The sequence below is a fragment of the Porites lutea genome, chromosome 1 (genome assembly GCF_958299795.1).
Source record: "Porites lutea chromosome 1, jaPorLute2.1, whole genome shotgun sequence".
Classification (NCBI taxonomy): Eukaryota; Metazoa; Cnidaria; class Anthozoa; order Scleractinia; family Poritidae; genus Porites; species Porites lutea.
The window spans coordinates 22,894,163-22,916,407 of record NC_133201.1 but is presented as its reverse complement, the minus strand read 5'-3'; the positions used below and the strand labels follow the sequence as shown (position 1 = coordinate 22,916,407).

General features: G+C 41.4%; 3 protein-coding genes across 3 annotated transcripts; all 3 read right to left on the bottom strand.

Annotated features, from left to right (window-relative positions):
- Positions 1-4,620: 4,620 nt before the first annotated feature.
- LOC140926555 (uncharacterized) lies at positions 4,621-5,673 on the bottom strand. The gene has a single exon (XM_073376286.1). The coding sequence runs from the start codon at positions 5,671-5,673 to the stop codon at positions 4,621-4,623; it is 1,053 nt and encodes a 350-aa protein (XP_073232387.1).
- Positions 5,674-5,688: 15 nt separating this feature from the next.
- LOC140926545 (uncharacterized) lies at positions 5,689-7,287 on the bottom strand. The gene has a single exon (XM_073376275.1). It carries the CDS (start codon positions 7,285-7,287, stop codon positions 5,689-5,691), a length of 1,599 nt encoding a protein of 532 aa, XP_073232376.1.
- A 30-nt stretch (positions 7,288-7,317) lies between these two features.
- Positions 7,318-8,334, bottom strand: LOC140926535 (uncharacterized). The gene has a single exon (XM_073376265.1). It carries the CDS (start codon positions 8,332-8,334, stop codon positions 7,318-7,320), a length of 1,017 nt encoding a protein of 338 aa, XP_073232366.1.
- Between the last annotated feature and the right edge of the window lie 13,911 nt (positions 8,335-22,245).

Sequence of the window (22,245 nt, the reverse complement as noted above, 5' to 3'; positions counted from 1 at the left end):
AGCTTCCTCTTCTTGTCGGACTGTATGTTCTGCCATGTTGTAAATATTTATGAGGAACACCTCCTAGATCCAGTCTTCCTCGGAAATTAGGCGCCATCTTGGATACATTATATGGCAGAGGCTCCCGCCGTTTCCCTCTTCCGATCGTCCCCCGCGCGCTTTCTATTTTTTCGATAATTGATATTTTGATGGGGATACCCAGCGGGAGCCTCTGCGGAGGAGAGAGTATTTCGGGGGCACAATAAGATCTTTTGGGGGGATCGATTCCACCTCTCCCTCTGGTTTTAAGGTTTTGTTGATACTTGGGTAAACTCGACGAGAGCCAAAGATGTCGGGGTACAGGAAGGGTACAGGAAGGGTACAGTAGGGGTACAGGAGGGGTACAGGAGGGGTACAGGAAGGGTACAGTAGGGGGTACAGGAGGGGTACAGGAGGGGTACAGTAGGGGTACAGGAGGGGTACAGGAAGGGTACAGGAAGGGTACAGTAGGGGTACAGGAGGGGTACAGGAGGGGTACAGTAGGGGTACAGGAAGGGCACAGTAGGGGTACAGGAGGGGTACAGTAGGGGTACAGGAGGGGTACAGTAGGGGTACAGGAGGGGTACAGTAGGGGTACAGGAAGGGTACAGGAGGGGTACAGTAGGGGTACAGAAAGGGTACAGGAGGGGTGCAATGAAAGTTCATAGAGTTCCGTTGTGCTTTGCAGCCGTGCCTCCATCGATAGCTATAAAAGAAGCAAGCCGCTGTTTCTGATTCAGTCAGTTCTTAAACCTCGTGCAGTTCGGATCACAATGTTCAGCAATTATAATCACTTCGTTCAAAAAGGATATGGAAATTTTGAAGATGATGACGACGATATTGAAAGCTCACAAGAAAGCGAACAATAATCTCAAAGTTCTCAATCTAGCGAAGAAATGGACTCTTCCGGAGAGGAGGAGGAGGAGCATGTAGATCCTTGGTCACGCATTCAAAATGAAGTTTGTAATCGCCACGAAACCCAACTCGAAGCTCTGATCAACGAGTATGAACAAAACGGAGACTCGCCTGAAGTGGCCCGCATTAAAGCTGAAAATGCTTTGCTTCCAGTATATAGAAAGGAATTGAGAAAAGTGTTCTTAGAGTTTTTACAGTGGATGCATGCAATGAAGAAAGATCCGACATTCCGAAAAGTGATGGAAACCCGCCAAGATCTCAAAGACACAGAAGGATATGACTGGCTGGAATAGACAGAACTTGCCATCGATAAGCGGAAATTCTTACTCAATCGATTGTTTGTCAAACAAACTGTTCCCGAAGACTAAGCCGGAACTCTGTCTATTCATCTATTGTTGTAACACTTTGATGGCTTTGTTATCAATAAATGTATTTTTAAACCGAAAAAAAGGTGTAGTCTGGTTGTAGCACGCTTGTATTAATCCCACCATTGTTTATATATAATTGAGTTGATTCCCGTGGATAATTTATGCGACAAGCGTTCATGTTGGCTCAGTGTATATTAAATTAGTTTTCGATGAATAATAAAATACAGTTCGCTTGCGTTCGTTTTGTTTCGTATGAAACAGGTCTAAAAGGAAAAAGGCCAACCTCTTAATGGTTAACGCTCGATACCACAGTCTAGAAACGTTTGAAGGTTGAATTATATTGACAAAACAGAATCAATGGTTTTGTAGAATAAAAATATTTATCTTTGGTCACAGTGAATAGTTTTAAGTCGAGTAATGTTTTCGGACCGTTGACTAGTATGTTTGGAAGCTATCCGCTCAAAAATATTATTTACTGGAGTTTGTGACAATAATAAAATGCTGAACGGAGAGCGCACTTTTATGTTGAACACATAATAGATTGTTTACTATCCAATCAGGGTTAAAAGAGCCCGGGCAAGTCTAGGCAAGCCTATTGTCCCTATTGTAGTAGAGTGACGCTCATTAGTAAACCTATCCCGAATTTGTATGCAGGAAGACACTGACTAGGCACTTAATTAGTATGGAGGAAGGCACTTCTTTCCGAGGTGACGTCATAGACTAGGCACTTATCCACATCAATGATTTACCTATCCCTAAACTATCCTTACCTATCCACCAATGAGGCTTATCTTCATCCCTAGATAACTACTAATTCTGGTAGGGCAGGCTACGTGAAATCGAGGAAAGGTTATGTGGAGCTGTCAGAGAAGTGTGTTGGTGGGTCGGTTGCTAAAGCGAAACGAGGAAAGAAAAGGCAGAAGGTGGACAATGCTGATCTTTCTCAGCTAGCTGAATATGCAACAGAAGTGTTCTACCATTTTTTTTAAAGGTACATGTAATCAAATCATCAAGTCTTTTTTTTACTTAAGTGGAAGACACATTGGACAGTTTTATGAGAAATAAGATATGGCGCAAAATCCAGACACGTTAAGTTAAAACTAGTCAAGCTGATTTTGCTTTTTTGAACAAAATTCGTAACTTTAACAAGTGGCAGTTACAAAACACAGGCACAAGGGAAGGTCACTGCATGCTCTTATGAAAAAAATGAGATAGGCAGTTTCCCCTTAACTTAAAACACCTCGTTTCAGATTGTAATTTGGGCTTTCCATATAATTATTCATTTTGATTTCAGGTTTACACTGACTGAAAAGACATTACTGAAGTTATTAAAAGTAGTGCCTTCGAGGAAGATCAGCAAGATTTAATTGAAATTGTTGACATACAGGTATGTGTCAGGTAATTCACTTTTAGTAAAAGTGTAAAGTACTATTTGAAAAGAAGTCCTCTTAATGAAAAATATGCATAATGTCTAAAACTATTACAATAATAAATTTAGACAAGAAGGTTAATACAGCTGTAGTGGAGTTTCTTGTAAATCTTTCACCAGAGACCAGCAATTAAAAGCCATTGCATGACGAGAAATTCAAAAATAATTTCCAGTCACTTTAACTGACATTCAAAAACTCATTAATAATCCATAAAGAAAAAACAAAAGAAAGAAATGCTTAATGAGTGTCTATCTGATAAAAGCACGGCTAAACTTTACATCCAATTTTTTAGATCAAAAAGAAAACAGATGTAAATATTAGTGCAAGATCTAATATCAGAAATTTCGAAGCCGTTCAAAAAATTTGCAGTCATGTATAATCAGAACCTGGAAATACACTCATGCTGGTCTTTTAAACAATACTTAAAGTTTGATTATAGAATGAGGCACATACATTATTATTTTAAAAGTAAAAAAAATGTTTAAGATATTCACAAAGTACAGGTCACATTCCACAGGTAAGAAGTACATGTCACTGCTCCATAGATGAATTGCCATACCACACAGCTTCCCCTCTATCTAATAGAGCATTTTGTTAAGACTTTAGGGCTTGCAAACACTTTTAATTCTATTCATTTGTCTGTATCATGGTGAACTGTACTCTGACCTGTGGAAAAGTTACTTGTATTTTAGACCCGCCGTCAGTTACTGCACAGTCTTCAATGTTGATTTTGACAGTTTAACACCCATGGAAATATGCCTCTTTTTTCTTTTAGTGCAAAGAATGGGGATTCCTTTTAAGGGAAGTGTTTGGCTGCAACCTGGGCACTGGTGATTATGGCCACATCACCATTGAACATTGTTTAGAAACCAACTCAGCTTGAGGGAGTATTCAAATCAAGGCTTTGAAGCAGCACACTCATTACAGCATCAGTTATATTCAAAGGCTACTTCCCATTACAGGCATGGTCATGCTACATCAAGTTAGCTTTATATTTTTCTTTTTTTAGTACTTTATTTTTTTATGTAATCATACATCTCAACACTACAGTACTTGAAACTAATATTGTCACCTTCTTAAATATTGTTAGAACTAAACTAACAACTCTTTTTATAGAAAGGTTAGGAAGCTCATCATGTCATTTTCACATTGTTTTGTGATACCACAGATGATGCCTAGTTCATAAAGATATGTAACAGCCGTCAATTCGATGTCAATTCCACGTTTTATTCGATCCGATCAACTACGCTCAGCACACCGTTCGAATACAATACCGTACAAGAAATCCTTACAAACAAGCGTCTCTATCCGTAACCTTGAAAACTGCTGAAATATCCGTAATGCTTCCGTAATGTTCTATTCCTTCGATGTGAGTCTAGTTAAACAATCCTTATCCGAGAAATAAAGGCGAAAATAACAAGCGATAAAAGCACATGTATGCCGAGGTTTGACCTAGTGTCCAATGACAACACCTCGGCCCAGACTGGGCCTAGTGCACAGGACACCTAGCATTTACATGGCTCCCCTAAAATGTTTGTCATTTTAGCCAAAACAAATCTTACTCTAACTCGTTTAGAATACTAGAATTGCTAAGCGTTCTAGAGGGCTCCGTACCTTTTAACTTCTTTCCTGCCTTCTTTGACATACCACGGACCAAAGTAGTCTAGATATCCTGTTTCTGTAACATCACAGTTCCTCAGGCTCCTCGTCGGGGATTCCCGGTCTATCCTTCGGTGACTCTAGCAACAGCACAAGTTTATTGACTGGTCGATCCAAAACTGATCCAGTTCCGGTTTGAACAGTCACCGATCTGACTTGGCCTTCATCATCACGACGTGTGGTAAGCACTTTAGCCATAGGCCACTTATTCCTACAAGAATTGTTGTCCTTTAATAGAACAAAGTCGCCTTCCGTGAAGTTTCTTCTCTTGTGTGTCCACTTTGTCTCAACTGTAGGATCTGAAGATATTCTTTACTCCATCTATTCCAGAATTCGTTAGCAATATGCTGTACGCGCCTCCATCGACGTTTGCAGTAAGTATCTTGTCGTTGAAACTTTCCTGGAGGGGGGAGAATGAGCTTGGTTTTACCAGTGAGAAGGGTACTTGGCGATAGTGGCAACGGTGAGAGCGGATCACCTAAGGTCTCGGTAGTCAGAGGACGACTGTTGACAACAGCTTCAGCTTCACATAACAGAGTTCGCAACGATTCGTCGTTTAAGCTGTGACCATGCTGTTTCATAAGTGCTGCCATGATGTTCCGCACGGACCGAATTTGTCGTTCCCAAACGCCTCCGAAATTACTTGCAGTAGCAGGATTTCTGATCCAATCAATGTTCTCCTTAAGCAACTCTGCCTTAATTTTCTCATCATCCATTTCTCGAAGTGCTGCCTTTAACTCGTTTTCGGCCCCAACAAAATTAGTCCCTTGGTCACTGCGAAGTTCTCTTATGGGTCCTCTACGACAGGTAAAGCGCCGTAATGCTTGTAAGAATGAATCTGTTTCTATGGAGTGGGCTACTTCGATATGTACCGCACGACTGGCCAAACAAGTAAATAGGGCTCCGTACCTTTTAACTTCTTTCCTGCCTTCTTTGACATACCACGGACCAAAGTAGTCCACTGCACAGTATGAAAACTGTGGCGCAGGTTCAACATGGGAACTTGGGAGGTTGGCCATTTTCTGTTCTCCAAAAGTACCACGGAGATGTCGACACGTGACGCACCTTGATATGAAGTGTCTGACCGCAGCATTTCTATTGATAATCCAGTAACCACTCGAACAAAGTTCGTTTAAGGTGAGACCTCTTCCGCTGTGGTGAGTTTTCTCATGGGCGTGACGGAGGACCAGCTCTGTAATATGACCAGTCTTGGGTAAGATGACAGGGTTCTTAAGGCTGTCTGAGAGGTTAGCCTTCTTTATCCGTCCTCCGACTCTCAACATTCCGCTGGCATCCAGTTATGGGTCAAGGGCGTTAAGGCTGCTACTTTTCTTCAAAACTGCTTTCCTTTCCTTATCATGATGACGATCTTTAGGCACACTTCCGGTCTGGGTTTGGAAATCTATCAGAATCTTGATTTCTTTATCGAAATAATTCGCTTGCACCAGCTTGAGAATTTCTGTTTCTGCTTGTTCAAGGTCTCTGACCATAAAGGAAGTAGCCGGGCAACCTTCACATTCGCGGCTTCGTCCATTAACTTGAGGACCGTCAACAGTTAGAGGTCTCTTGTCTGCTTTACTGGCTCTCATCTTGAGACGTCGTTTGTATTCCATACAAAGCGCAACTGCGCCCTTTAGGACTTGCCACTTGGAGAATCTTTTGAATCTGCTTAACATGTTTTCATGTTCTTCAATCACTGTCGCGTTAGCGGTAACACTTTTAACGTCAGGAGAATTGTGGTCGACCTTGTTTTCGTATGAGTCTTGTTGAGGCCAGTGATCTTCCGTCTGCCACAAGAAGTCTGGGCCCTTAATCCACTGCGACCTTTGCATAAACTCCTTAGCGTTCATCCCCCTCGATGCTTCATCTGCTGGGTTGGATCCAGACTCCACGCAGCGCCACTGGTCTGGTGAAGTGTGGTCACGGATGAATTGCACTCTATTTGCAACATACACTTGGAATCTTCGAGATTCATTGTTGATGAACCCGAGGACGACCTTACTATCAGTCCAGTAGAAGTCTTGGAGTCCGTCATAGTCTAACTCTTCTTTTAGCATGCTTGCAACCCTTACTGAAACGGTAGCGGCAGTTAGTTCAAGTCTTGGAATAGTGACTGTCTTCAACGGTGCAACACGAGCTTTCCCCATAACAAGAGAACAATGAATTCTTCCGTTTTCATCAACCAGTCTGAGATAAGAACATTGTCCGTACCCGACTTGAGACGCATCTGACATATTATGTAGCTGAGCAGTGGCAATGCTTCCAAAATCAGGAGGCTGAAAGTTTCTTGGGATGTTCAGCTGCTCTAATAGCGGTAACTGACTTCTCCATCTTCCCCATTTGGCAAGAACTTCTCCCTCGATTGGCTCGTCCCAGTCTTTTCCGTGACAGATCTCTTGAAGTATCTGCTTTCCAGCAAGGACGACGGGCGCAATTAGCCCCAGAGGATCAAAGATCGAGCTTATAGTTGCCAGTATACCCCTACGGGTGCACGGCTTGTCCTTCAACTCTATCCTGAATTTGAATGCGTCCGATTCAATGCACCATTCTACACCCAAAGCTCTCTCTATTGGTAACTTGTCACTGCCTAGGTCTAGGCCCTTGATCTCCTTTGCTCTGTCTTCAGCAGGTACTGACATCATCACCTTTCTACTGTTGCTGACAAATTTCGTTAGTTTGAACCCTCCCTTTGCACACATCTCTTTAACAGCTTGTACTAGTTCTACAGCGTCCTTCTCTGTCGGTACCGAACTCAGAGCATCATCAAGATAAAAGTTCTTCCTTAATGTTTCGGCAGCTCTTGCACCAAACTCTCTTTCACCGTCTTCGGCTGTACGTTTCAAGGCGAAGTTAGAACACCCTGGAGATGAACCAGCTCCAAAGAGGTGCACTGTCATGCAGTACTCTTGAGGCTCTTGAGTTAAATCTCAATTTGGCCACCATAAGAAGCGAAGGAAGTTCTGATCTTCCCTTGGAACCTTGACTTGAAAAAACATTTTCTCTATGTCAGCCATGAAGGCTACCTTCTCCTCTCTGAATCTTGTGAGCACCCCAGTGAGCTTGTTTGTTAGATCGGGCCCTTGCAATAGGTGGCCACTCAGCGATTCACCCTGGTAACGAGCTGAACAGTCAAATACTACGCGTATGCTGCCTGGTTTTTTGGGGTGGTAAACCCCGTGGTGAGGTAAGTACCAGGCCTTTCCTTCTTGATGGGGTAGCTCTTCAACCTTGACCTTTCGAGCATATCCCTTCTCTATGATTTCAGTCATGAATCTGACGTAGTCAGCACGATACCTTACGTCGCCTTGGAGTCTCTTCTTAAGGCCGTGCAGGCGTTTCTCTGCTTGAGGACGGTTATTGGGTAGCTGTACATTCTTTTCTCTAAAGGGCAGAGGCATCTCGTAATGCATGTCATCTCTATGATGGATTCCATCTTCTACAATCTTCAGGAACTGACGGTCTTCTCTTGATAATGCGACTCCGTGCTCCCTTCCAGCAAAGTCCACCTCAAACATTCGAGAAACCACTTGAGGGGTTAGCCGCTCCTTAATCTCTGTCTTAGCAATGATGTACCCATTCACGTTATCCTCTGTGTTGCTCTTAAGAATCTGAATACGGTTACAATGTACTTGTTTACTGCTCTTTTGGTTAACAGGACCGTTTACGTGCCATCCCAGTAGTGATCTCACTGCATAGGGTTCATTCTCATTCCCGCAAACAATGTCTCGTGGTCGCACTGCACTAGGGCAATTTAGTCCGATCAGGAGTCCTATTTCTACGTCTTCCATGTAAGGAGGTACGTGTTTCCTAACCATCTGCAAATGTGACCATCCTTGCAGCTCTTCGGGACGAGGAATCTCATCACGATCTGCTGGAATCCGTTGTCTGACGTAGGTTCTCGGTAGGGGTACGATAACGTCGTTTTCTTGAAAGTGGGAAGCCATTAGCCCATCTACCGCTTTAGTATCGACTTCTTGGGTACCATGCATAGTTTGGTTTCACTTCCTTTAACACCAAGCCTTCCTAACGAGTCTTCCTTAATGAATGTTCCACCACTGACATTATCAAGGAGGGCGTAAACACATATCTTATTGTTTGGATTGTCCTTGTGGTACAACCATACTGGGATAATACCCATAGCAACTGGTACATCACCGGCATCTGTCAAATTGCAAATTGCAGTACACACGTTAACGACTCGCTCTTCCGTTTTCCTTTTACTGACTTCCGGTTTCTCATGTTGGCCGTTTCCACTTTCCATTTTCACCTCTTCTGATTTCCAACTGTAATCATGGAGTGACGTTGGTTTCTTATTGCAGATCTGACAGGTTCGTTTACCTTTGCAAAGCTTGGCAATGTGTTCACAACTATAGCAACCAAAGCATAAGCCTTTCTGTTTGATAAAGTTTCTCCGCTCCACTAGCGGTTTTTTAAGAAACTCAGCACATTCGTCCAGATGATGCGCCTTAGAGCACAATGTACAGCTGATGGGGTGAGAATTTCCTCCACCTACATTCTTTCCTGCCAAGCCTGTTGCAAAGTTGGTACCCCTTCCTCTCTTGGGTTTGCGTTCGTTCTGTTTATGGTACTTGTCAACTGCGTTCATCGGTTTACTTATGCCTTCCTCGGAATAGATTGGGTCTGTCGCTAAATCGGCTTGCTCTGATACAAATTGGCAAAAGTCATTAAAGCTAGCTGTCTGTCCCTTGACACTCCTAATCCTGCTAACTCTTTCAGTCCACTTACTACGTAGATATCGCGGCAGCCTTTCCCATAACTGGCGCATAACATCGGCCGTGTTCAAGTCGTTCATGTATTGCATGCCTGTCATGGCGTTCCTTGCTTGCTCAAGGACAATAGAAAATTCTTGTAACCCTGTTCCGTCGTTAGGCTTAACAGCGGGCCAGCTCGACAGCTTGGCGAAGTATGCACTTGCAATCTTGTATGGGTCACCAAAATGTTTCTTCAAAAGCCGTCTAGCCTCCTTGTACGAATCTTCGCCTTTCATTTGTAAACAACCCTTTATCAGTTCCTTGGCCTTTCCACTAGTGTATTGATCCAAGAATTACAAGCGCTCATTAGAGTCATCTACCTTAGATTCTATGAGAGTTTCAAAGGCTGTTATGAATGCTGGGTATGACATAACATCTCCCGAAAACGTAGGTGGCTTGTGACTAGGTAGGAGACTCCTAGCCTGTTGGGTAACAATCATTTCTGAAAGTTCAGCCTGCTTCCTTTGAATGTCAAGATAGTTTTGATCTAACCCTGTACCTTCCACAGAGCTTGAATCTTTCCGAAACTGCACGTACATTCCCTTTTAACATGTGGTAGCTTATAATCAGTGGGGGTTTCGTACTTGTCCTTATACTCTTCTTCCTTAATGGGAACACTCTTTGGAACAAAGGGTCGGGCAGTTGGGTTCATACTAGCAGCACTGACTAAAGCTGGGGTGGTTACAGGAGTGGTCGTTGAACCAACAATAGCTGAACTTTGGAACTTCACAGAAGGCACCCTTAGTGTAGCCTGATCGTTAGGTTGTACCCCAGGTGAGATGGTAGTAGAAGTGAGTTTAACCTCAACATCTTCCAAGTTTTCATTCATTCCGTCAATATTTTGTTCCTCCTCGAATTTCTCATAAGTTTTTTCTTCTGCCTTTGCCTCTGCGATTTGCTGCCTAAGTTCAAGCTCTTCAGTAGCCATTTTTAATGCTTGTTTCTCTTTTAGAAATGATGCCTTAACCTCTAACGCTGCAGCTTTAGCTTTCGCTTCAATTAACTTTAACCTAGCAGATGTTACCGAGGAAAGGGAGTGCCTTGAGCGACGAGATGACTTAGATTTCACTGAGTGTGTATCACGTAAACCGCCACGTAGCTTATCTGCATCATCCAAAAAGCCAATAATCCTTTGCTTTAGCTGGAGCACATCCTTATCACGAGTGCCAAACCATTCAAGAGCTAATTTAATTTCATCATCATCATCTAAGGCCTTGAGATATGCGTCATGTGCTTCTTGCACTTTAACAAATAGCTGATCTAAATGAACAACTTCCGTACGCACTTGTTTTTCGTTCTCAAAATCCGTTAACAAAGGTGAGACTAAGTTCATCTACTTAGTTAAATTAGCAAGTGCAGTTTTCCGATTTTCCTTCAACTTTTGAATCTCAAATTGCCTACCCCTTTCTGTAGGAATCCGTTTTCGCACGTCCATGAGAGTTTCTTGAGCCAATAAACCGGTCAGCGGCGATATCGCACGAGGTGACGAGCAGATTGTATCGAGATCCATATCGACTTCGCGCCAAGTGCAAAGCTTCTCTTCATCAGGGAACTCCGCTTTCCCTTGTAAATCTTCTTCCTTGTCTCCTTCCATGTGATTCGTTTGTAGGTCAAACTGTAACTGCCGTCAATTCGATGTCAATTCCACGTTTTATTCGATCCGATCAACTACGCTCAGCACACTGTTCGAATACAATACCGTACAAGAAATCCTTACAAACAAGCGTCTCTATCCGTAACCTTGAAAACTGCTGAAATATCCGTAATGCTTCCGTAATGTTCTATTCCTTCGATGTGAGTCTAGTTAAACGACCTTATCCGAGAAATAAAAGCGAAAATAACAAGCGATAAAATCACATGTATGCCGAGGTTTGACCTAGTGTCGAATGACAACACCTCGGCGCAGACTGGGCCTAGTGCACAGGACACCTAGCATTTACAAGATATGAAAAGCTCTTGAATTTTAGCTACCCTCTTAAAAGCTCTTGAATCTAAGTTGAGTCAATGGAAAATCCTTGAACTTTAAATCTTTTTTTGAATATCCTTCAATCTTAAGATCTTTCATTGTTAGCAAAATAATTTCCTGTTGGAGAACATCAATAGGTATTAAAAATACCTTTAGCATAAGTTTTTCATGGGATACTGCAAACTGCAGTCTGCAGTCACCCATTTGTAGTTTCACTTTGCCTGGATTTTAAACGTTAGGCAGACGTCCATTGTTTATCACCAGCTCTAACTAGCACATCAGAGGGTGGTGTAGAAAGCTGCTCCGTGCTTTTAAATGTAAGGCTGAACAATAATATTATTGTTAGTGGCAAAAAAAATTCCTGTAAGTCACCTACAGTACTGCTGTAAGCCCTTCCTGCCATTCAAACTTGAACTGTAAACTGCAAACGCGACCAGAAGACCACTTGACGTTCTCATATTTGAGACCTGTTTGCAGTGTCCCATGTATGAAAAACCTGATGCTAAAGGTCTTTATTGAAATTTTAAATGCCAATTTACAGTTAGTATTGAAGTCATTGTTCAAGACATACCATATTAGTAAAATATCAGTTTTTGGGAGCTACACTGTACATGTTCTTGAATCTTATATATCTTATTGTGTGAAAACTAGAATCCACTGGGGAAAAAAGTAAATTCGGCTTTAATCACATGTTCTTGTTGGTATTGAAGTTGTTGACACTTTTGAATAATCAACTTTATTTCATTATATTAATTCCAACAGATTTTGCAACATTTCTTTTCTGAAAAGTTGTTGTTCCTGTGGCTTTGCTTCAGAATGGCTATAAGGAGCATGGAAAATGGTGATTATCTTCTAAAATGTTTGCCAGCTAGAAATATTATATAATGGAACTTCTTTTTATGACAGTCCCTTAGATGTGTAGTCAAATGTATTCTCCCTTGTTGAGACAACGTTATGTAAGAAAACTGAGAGTTGTGTATTCCCATAAAAAGCATATGTTACAGGTCAAATTTATTTTTAGGATATTTTTTTAAACCTAGTTTATTTTTCAAATTTTGTTTAAACTAGTTTATTTTTAAACCTAAGATAGACCACTTAGTTTGCAGTTAACATCACTCCTTGCAGTAAGCATTTCTTCAAGGTAATCTGTGGACACCAGGAATCCTCACAAATACAACAAGTTTTTAGTCATTTATTTTTTGGTGAATTTTGCATGGTAATAATATGTCATTACATTACTGTTCTGCAGCCTTTCTGCATGCAGCAGAAAATGTTATTTCTGTTCTAAATTCCAGCTGAATGTTTGTTGCTGTATATTTATTTAACCTGTTTGTTGAAATATAAAAGTTTTCATAATTCCAAACTTGGTCACGATTTTGGCGTAGTCATTTTCAACTTCAGTTATTTTGCCAATTAAAACATTAGGATGAAGGGGTGAAATTTTGTCCACTGGATCAATTTTAATTGACACATATTCATCAACATGAAATTTTGGACCTCTTTTTCTAGTCTCTTTCATTTTGTTGTTATAGTTCAACTGTCGCTCATTTATATCTGTTTTGAGTTTCTTCCTCTGACGGTGTTATTATTATTATTATTAAACCAGGAAATGCATTTAAAGGACAGATTTAACAAAATCCCGTTTCATGAAACTAATAATAAAGAAAGGTTTAAGAAGAGAAAGATCCAACTAAATTGAGTTGTCAAATGAATTTGTCTTTTGCAACCATTACCTAATCGCTCAATCTAGACAACAATTTGTGATTGTTTTTCTAGTTTGTTTTTCAGCTTAAGCTAGAAAGCAATAGTAACTAACTGTAATACTTAGGTTCCAAAGTCTCTGAGCTACAATAGTTGAATGACTATATGGTGGTTCAATAAGCATAACAATAGTTCAAAAAACCGCATAGTTGCCTTTTATTATAGGTGATTATTATTGTTATTATTATTATTATTATTATTATTATTATTACAAGTGATACCGGTAAAAGTAAATTATAATTATTTTAGGGTGTCTAGAAAACGACCACCTAGAAAACAAATTTTGATAAATAATAGTCAAAAAAAAAAATTGAAGAAAAAAATACGTGAGCAGAGGACCTTTATAAGGGAAAAGGGAGACACTTGAAGAGAGCTTTGGTTAGAGGTGAACCGCGTAAGCTTGCAGGCCCTGTCCCTGTTCGCTCATTTCGCTATTAAGCTGCAAATGTCATATTCATAGCAAATCTCAGTGTAATCTTATCAAACGCGCCAAACACCCACGCAAATCGCTCCTAGCCGCTAGTTATAAGTAATGCTAAGGTCAATACGTCTTATTTGCACGTGCTGCACACTTTTTTGCACATCGTAGTACGTGCGGACGATTCGCTCAAAACCACAATTTCTTGGATGCATTTTGGGCGCTTTCCATTGAACCAAAACTTAAAAAACTTTGGAAACAGCGGCAATTCGTACAGTATTTTCCCGGAAAAGTTCCCAGGCTTCCGGAAACTTTTCCGAAATGAGAACCATTCAACCAGAAATTTAAGATATTCGGGAGCAAAATTTGGGTATACATCGCGAAAATGCTGTTCCATTCGGTACTGGAAGTTGCCGAAAATTTAAACCAGACGTTTTGATTGAATGCAATGGCGCCAATGCAAAGGTAACCAAATTTGTTACCAATTGTGCTCCCTTTGAGAGGTCCACCAAAAAAGTTTCTCAAGTCAAATTTTCCTTTAGTTTGGTCAATGAAGTCATGATTCAGCCTGACTGACTACTGGAAGCAAAAGCTCTGCTTTGACCTATTTATTATCCTGATATCAATTTAAACAAATTTCCGTCATATCTAACTAATATACACTGCCTCACTGGCGCGTCGTTTATGGCGGGAAGTTTAAGCCCACATAAATCAAACAGGAAATAAATCAGGCGTGCTGTTTTTGTTCACATCTCAATACCGTAAACAAACAGTTCATATTTTGAAAATAAAGTAAAAAGTGCTTCAACATTTTCTCTTACCTTTCCATTCATGGAACGGCAGGATACCGGTAACGAGAATTAGGAAATATTGTGTAGGACACAATGAAGGTTGAAGATTTGAACTGTGATTGGGATCCTAAATCGTATCATCCTAGGAGTTTCTGTTTCCTCACAGGTCCAATAGCGTGGTATAAATGCAGTGAGTTCTCCGGTAGAACTCAAACTTTTGAATTGTTCACAAATAAATTATTACATCATGTGAAATAGAGACAACGCAGCAGAGCAAAATTAAAAAATTCACTTCGGTTCATCTTTAATTCTTCCATCACTTTCACGCAATGCACAATGCAATGTCCGAGACAAAACAATAGCTCTTGCGACTACACTAGGCACTCTGTAACCGCTGTTTAAAAATGCGAGAGACGGTTTTATAAACCGCCTTATGAAAATAACGCAAGAACAATAGATGTAGGTCTTCCTACACTACTATCCCGCGGGGTACATGTAACGAAGGTTTACGTTAATCAATAAATCAATCGAGCATCTCCGCCTAAGCGTGAAAATGTCCCAAATTTTGACTTTTAGAAATACTTCGTTCCCCCCAAACCTCTTTTTATTAACACACTCCGGGATCGCTCATGAAAAATAACCCGATATACTTTTAATCAGTAAACACTTTATTGGCCACCACCCAAGCTGGTTCTAGATGGGCAGGGTGTTCCCCTAGCAACTGGTTAGCTCAAATGACCACCACAAACCGCATAACATCAAGCTAAGCTTTAATAATTATGCGATCTAAAAGAAATACATTTATAATTCGCAATCAGAACAAATACAAATCGTCTTAATCTCGTAGCTAAATTCAGAAAAATTCAATGTAAACTTACTTCTGTGGCGGGTCGTTACAACCATCGCACTTTACAGGTTAGAAAATTCTTTTAACAGATTCTACAGGTAAGCGGATTTATAGACAGACTAAATTATTTTCCTTCTCACTTCGATTCTACTGAAAAACTGGTTTGAAACACAATAACCTAATACTTTTAAATCAATGTATAGAATTAATGTTAATCACTATTCTTTTCATCAAATAAATCTATCAATAACAGGCAACGCCTGTTTGATAAACGAAACAGAAGGGAGACCTCGAGTACCTTGCAATTCCATTTCCACCGTTTTAGTCACTGGCTTCATACCCTTAGCCGTTTTTTTTACAAATAATATTTACTATTTTCTGTATTTTCCTTCTTAGCCCACCTCTCACCCGTTCATAATTTCCTCCTATTTCCCGCCTTCTATACCCCTCTAACCTCTTAATCCTTCGAGCTCCCCCATCCCTGACGTCGTTTTCTAGGTCGTCGTTTTCTAGGTCGTTGTTTTCTAGGTCGTTGTTTTCTAGGTCGTCGTTTTCTAGGTCGCTGTTTTCTAGGTCGTTGTTTTCTAGGCCCCGGGGAGGTACTGCCATATATGGGCTATATAGGTATGTACCGTCGTGAAGGGTATGGTTTTCAAGCAGTTTACTCTAGGATAGGGTATATAAATCAGAGCGTTTGGGTCTAGAATAGGATATCATTTTTCAGGAAACTGATCAGTTGGTTGAAGATTTTATCTAGACTAAGGATTGTGGTATAAGGTTTTGTTTCGGCTAAACTTTGCTAGTGACCTCAGTAGTTTCTGGAAACCAGCTACTCTAGGACAGGGTAGCAAAATTCAGCTAAACTAGCTCTGGTAAAGGTTAAGGGTTCCGGGGTCCCAGCGGCACATCCCCACCCAGAAATTCCCAAGGTACCCTCCCGGGTTTCTGGGTCGTCGTTTTCTAGGTCGTAGGTCTTCGTTGTCTAGGTCGTAGTTTTCTAGACACCCATTATTTTACACTACATAAAGTTGCTATAAAATTTAAACCTTCAAATAATTTGATCAAAAAGGGTTAAAATTTCGTCTTTCTTCGGTGCAACGATGAAGGGCAGAGGTTGGAGTTAAAGGAGAAAGAAAAATGGTATGTGGATGAGGTGAAGACGGTAAAAGCGATAGTAGGAACTGTTGTGCGGACTAGGACAAGATTATTAACAGTGGAATACAAGCAATGGAAGGGTCTCTGAGGTAGAGATTATTTATCAAAGCAAAGAATGAAGAGGCAGGTGAGAGGGGGCCTGTTGATTGTGTCTGAGATTAGAGAGACTTTGGGGCTTTTTACGAGGCTTGTGACGGAACGGGATATGTTGCACGAAAAGGACTATATAGAAAAAATAACCAAGGCAAGGGAGGATGAAGATAGTATGGCGTTCCAGAGGGAGTGCCGTGGGGATTCGACTAATCTACATAAATTCACATCAGGAGAGGCTTCTTTGGAAGAACGCGAGATACTAAATTGCGTGGATGGCCTTGCACCTAGAAGATATGGTATTACTAGTGCAAGAGAGAGACAAAGAGAGGTGCAACAACAAACAGAACTGTCTTTATTGCAATATTCTCACTAAATAATTAATTAACGCATCGTGAAGCGACCAGTAAAATACTCCGCCATGCTTAAGGACGCGTCAGTGCACTGCAGGCTCTCCTTATAATTAGAATACACCAAGTGGCTTTAATTTCATTGTGTCACAGCTCCGACCGCCGAGACGACTTATCTGGGTACGCTTGTAACGGCTTGTCAACCAAGACCCGCCCACCTTCGATTCCTTGCACTTTCAGCTAACGCTAAACCGTCTTTCCTCGACTACATGGTGGAAACAGCGGGAGAATTACCACCTTTGCCACCGGTTTCGGCAGAACCGCCTGCTAACCCAGACCCTCCAGAAGAACCTCTCGCAGAACCGGCGCACAACCCGCGGCTGCTAATCAGTTAATTTCTAGGTTCTGGTGCATTTTGCTCGTTCTAAGCTTTAGTTAACCGTTGTACAATGCGTTTCGTGTCTTTTCTCCAACGTTTGGGTTATTTGGTTTTCTTGCAAGTTTTGCTACTACCTTGTTTATCATATTCAACGTTCCACGTGTCCCTAGGGCATAATTTTGGCTTTTCATGTGCCTCCTTTTGTTACTGTTGTTCGTACACGTAGTTCATTTTAGTTCGTCCTTTTTGTTTTGCCTTGTTTTTGTTCCATTCGACTCTGGGAGCCGATTTTGTCTGGAAGGAAATATTTTTGTTTGTCTGCGGTCCGGTACCGCTCGTCTCCGGGAGCCGGTTTTGTTTCGGAGAAAATAGTTTGTGGTATACGGTCCAAGACCGTTCGGCTCTGGGACCCTGGTTTTTGTTTAAAACCAAGTATTAGTGTATACGTCCGGGAGCGTTTGGGGGCCTGTTCTTTGTTTGGGACGAATTTTTGTTGGTTCGGCTCCAGGAGCCGGTTTTGTTTTCTTTGGAACGAAATATTATTTTGTTTGCGGTCTGAGACCGTTCGGCTCCGGGAGCCGGTTTTGGTCATATACGGCCCGGGACCATTTAACTTTGAAGAAGAAACAAGGCGTTGACGTTGTCACCGCTGCTCTTACTTCTGTTCACAACGCTCTTCAGAAGCCGGAAACTGTATATGACCTAAGGAGGCTTCTGCTTACGTCGAGGCCCTGGGTCGAGAAGCCAGGTCATCTACCCACGAAAAGGCGGACTAATACGCAGCCATTCAAGGCCTTCAAGGTCGTAACAGTACGCGCTAGTTTAGGCGCCAACGCCTTTATGTTTACAGTCCGGTTAATTGCTATAGATGTGGGCTAACAGGGAATTTCACCAGGGCTTGTGGCCGCGAATGCGGCCGCGGAAACTCTAGGCGTTAGCAAATGATGTAAGTGTTGTAAGGCCATGGGACGCGTTTTCTCTTTGTCCGTTTTTTGTACCTCTGGAATTTATGTAACATTATTTTACACTCTCGCTCGTTTCTCATAAGGACGGAGTCGTTAGACATGCCTTTTTCTATGAGCTTTGTAAAGGGCGGTATTTGTTTCTACTATTTGTATTTTTTCTTAATTATCCTTATTTAATGGTTAGAATAAAGATTTCCCCAGTTATTAGCGTCTTAATCTTTTTTAGGTTATTGCCTCATTTCTTCGTTGGCCTTTTCAGCGCCTTTATTCTGGTCATTGGTCAGAGCTGGGGTCAACGAAGGATAAGGGGATCCCACCTTCTTTTTCTTTATTTTCTTATTTTTATAGTTTTGTTCTCTGCTTTGCCAGGATTTCGCGGTTGCACTACGGGCAGTCTTTGCGTTCCCGAGCCCTGACGTCAAATGGTGTGACAAAAAGAAAGGAATCCTTATTTTTTGGCCCCACTGTATAGGCGGCGCTTGTGAGTAAAAGATCCATCCCTCACTGACCTGGCCCAATTGCGTTTTAGACACCCAGATTATTTCCAAGCGGGCAGTTTACATAATCATGTTGATTTCTGGGAGGATCTCATTTTTTCAACTGGTTTCACTTGTCCTCAAGTTTATTTGCTACAGACAATCCGAGAGGAAGTGAGAGTTGATAGTTTCTTCCTTCATTTCAAGGGCAACTTCAAAGGAAAACGTTATGACTCCGCCGTTCCGCCAATTTCTTTTTTCCCGAAATCTCCTTTTTGCCATCAGTTAAGGTAACTCGACCCAGTTATTTTGTGGGGGTACCATCCTACTTTGAAGCTCCCTAGTATCCCCACCTTTACTTTGATCTTGAGTCTAACATATAGCTTAGATAACATATAGATCAATTTACAATACAGCATAAAATTCTCGGCGATCGGAGTAAATATCACGTGGTTATAGTGCCACGCCTCTTTGGGGACTGAGTCGAAATTCTGCTGTTGCCGGCATTTTTTTCGTGAAACACTATCGGCTACATATAGTGTGCATTAGTGCCTTGCGTTGAACAGAGTTTTACCAAAATTGCAAAGACCCAATGCGAGAAATTCAGAGGTTTCAGTTTTAAATGTAGGTCATAATTTATGTGAAAATGATAAGCGAACTTTACACGATTATATCTAATAAACTCTGAGATTTATCCCTTTGTTTTGGGGATCTTCATAACAGATGGGTCCTTGCAAGTCAGCAAAAAGCTTTAGGGCCTTGTAAATGCGAGCGATTTGGAGCAATGCAAACATATAGGAATTTTATTTTTAGCTATTTGTTGACGTTTGCCAGCGTTTAAGAGTCCTTCTCACGAAAAAAGCATAATCTTAAAAATTCGCAGTTTTTTTCCTTTAAATTGGGTCTTTGCGATTTTGGTGAAACTCTGTCCAACGCAAGGCACTAATGTGCATTATATGTAGCCGAGAGATTTTCACGAAAAAATGCCGGCAACAGCAGAGTTTCGACTCAGTCCCCAAAGAGGCGTGGAAGTGCAACGTTTTCGAAATTTTCTTGCAGTTGTCCCTCCCCCCACCCTATACAAAGTTGAAACTCGGAAAAAAATTCTGGATACATACATCCAACATTGTTTGTGGTGTGAGGGGAGGGGTTGGACCTGTGTGAATTGGAAAACACCCAGAAATGCAAAAGTGTCCCAAGACTTTTGTCCATGATTGTCTGAAAAAGAGATAGGAAGAAGAATAAAGGCAATTTTGAGGGGTTTTCAGGCCTATAAAAGTGTTTTTACGGGATTCTGATGAAAGATCGTAATTGAACAAATCTTTTCCCAGCTTTTCGGAGTTTTCTGAACGTGATTTAAGAATTCGCTCGACAGAAATGATATATACCAGAAATTGTGGAATCTCATAACGCGTCCTTTATTTTAAAGGATAACATAACTTTAAACAAGATTCACCTCAGAAAACGGTTAAGGGAAGCAACGAGTTACTAACATTATGGTGTACACAGTAAGAATTTCGGCAGGCCAAGGAGCTAGAGTCGTGGATATACGACAAAGCACGCGGTCATTTACCTCGTACTCAATATGAGCACGAACGTCAAAAAATCCAGTAGGCTTGGTAGAGAAAATAACAACGTATTCCAAAAGATTGAACGGCCCGTGAAAAAATATTAAGCCATGTGAATAGCTGTCCGTGTCATTTATACAAAACAAGAATACGACATGCAACTGTGATGTAAGAAAAAAGCGGTTGTTTCATGATACGTCTCAGGTTCGTGGCAAAACAGTTTTTCGCTGTCTTGTAGAGAATTGTACAGGATCATTTTTGGTTTGAAAGTGTTGCTAATATGTATAGCGTTATATCTGTCTCGAACTAAGTAAACACCCAAGCGTTATTTTGAACTGATTTCCATAGCTGGGGAGTACGCACTAACAGTACTCACTCTAAGAACTTAATAAAGTGTGCTTTTCCTATAGAATCTTAACATCTTGGGGATGGTGACAAAATTTATCTGTAGATTCATCCTTGACGCTTTTATTTACAGCGAAAACACAATTTTTAGCTCTTTAGTCACAGTACTCACTTTGAAATGGAGAGAAAGAAGAACAAGCTAACTTTTCCTTACTGGATCAAGGGAGTACTATTGTATTCACTTTACGGGATGGCCTTTTTAGATAGATACTTTATTATAAACACCATTGCAGCCATAGGCTGAATTACGGGATATTTACAAATACTGATGATAACAAAGAGAAAATAAGAAAAATTATCTACATCTTATAGACATGGCTAAAAATAAAACTTTTCTTCAAACGCTCGGTTTTTGCGTCTCAGAGCATAATTACAACTCTTCCTTTGGGGGAGGAGGCTATGGAGACTGTGGGTGGGGTTACAGACGATCTCGTCAAACAGATCGATTGAAATCTCTTCTCTCCTCTCATGAAGTTTCGGTAGGCCAACTGTTTCTAGTGGTACACTATATGACAGGTCAGGATAGATGATTCTGAAAGCCCTTCTTTGGATCCGTTCCAAATCTTCACTGATGTAGTTTGGTAGAGAACGATGGAAAACAAGACTTGCGTATTCCAGGACGGGCCTACTACATGTCACATAGAATTGCACCAGTTCACTTGGTGCCACTCCGGATCTCTTGAGTTGACGTAAAAAATAGAGACGAGAGGAACATTTTCTAATTAGTTCAGAGGAGTGCATGTTCCACTTTAAATGGTGGCTAATGTTCACGCCTAGCAATTTGGCACTGGTGACTGATTCAAGGGGTTTGCCATTTAGGACTAGGGGTTCAAAATCGTGGTTGCTGTTGGAGAATCCAATTCGAAGTTCTTTGCACTTGGCCTCATTCAGTTGGAACCCATCGAGACTCGCTTGTCTCGAAAGGTCATCCAGAGCTTCTTGGAGTTTGCTATCACTACCCTTTGTAACTATTTCGGAACAAGATGTATCATCCACGTATTTCCACATGTCAACTGGTGTGTCCAAGTCATTAATCATGACAAGAAATAACCAGGGGCCTAGTTTTGTTCCCTGGGGGACACTGGAAGGCACAGAGCGCCATTCAGAGTGACACTCCTGAGCAAGTTTAACTCTTTGTTTCCGGTCCATCAAGAAGTCAACAATCCAACCTTTGACTTGACTCGGAATATCATGTGTTGTTAGTTTTTGAACAAGAACACTGTGATCGATAAGGCCAAAGGCCTTACGGAAATCAAGTAGGACTACTCTTGCCGTGGCACCATTTCCGTCGGTGTTAACAAGCCAATTATGCGTCATATTGACCAAAGCATGTGTAGTAGACGATTTGGGAATAGTTCCAAATTGTCGAGGGTCGATTCTTTGTAACACAGCAGGTTTAACGTACTTTTCAACAATGTGATCTTCAGCGAGTTTAGACAGGATAGGCGTAAGGGAAATCGGACGGAGGTGCTTGTTAATATCTTTAATAGGCCTTTGTTTTAGGACCGGGACAACGTCAGCCTCTTTCCAAGAAGGCGGAAGGCGGGATTCGTGGAACGAGGAGTTGAGGATCGCAGAGACTGGACCCGCCAAGAGATCAGCGTTTTCTTTTAATAACCATGCCGGGATACCGTCTGGCCCGTGTCCTTTGGAGGGGTTGAGTGCAGATAGTTGAAAAAAGTTGAAAACTCCGATATCATACTTACGGCATGACTTTCGTTGTTGGCTTGCGGTGGGTCAAAAGGATTGTGGGTAAGAGGCTCAAAAATCTGCATTGGGGTCAGGACGCTGAATTGATGTAATTTGCCAAGGCACCTGGTGAAAAACCTAGGTGTTGCAGCAATTTGCTGGTGTTGTTCCGCGTTTCTGAGGCAGGTGACATGCCGCTGAGCTTTTTCACCTCTTTCCACCA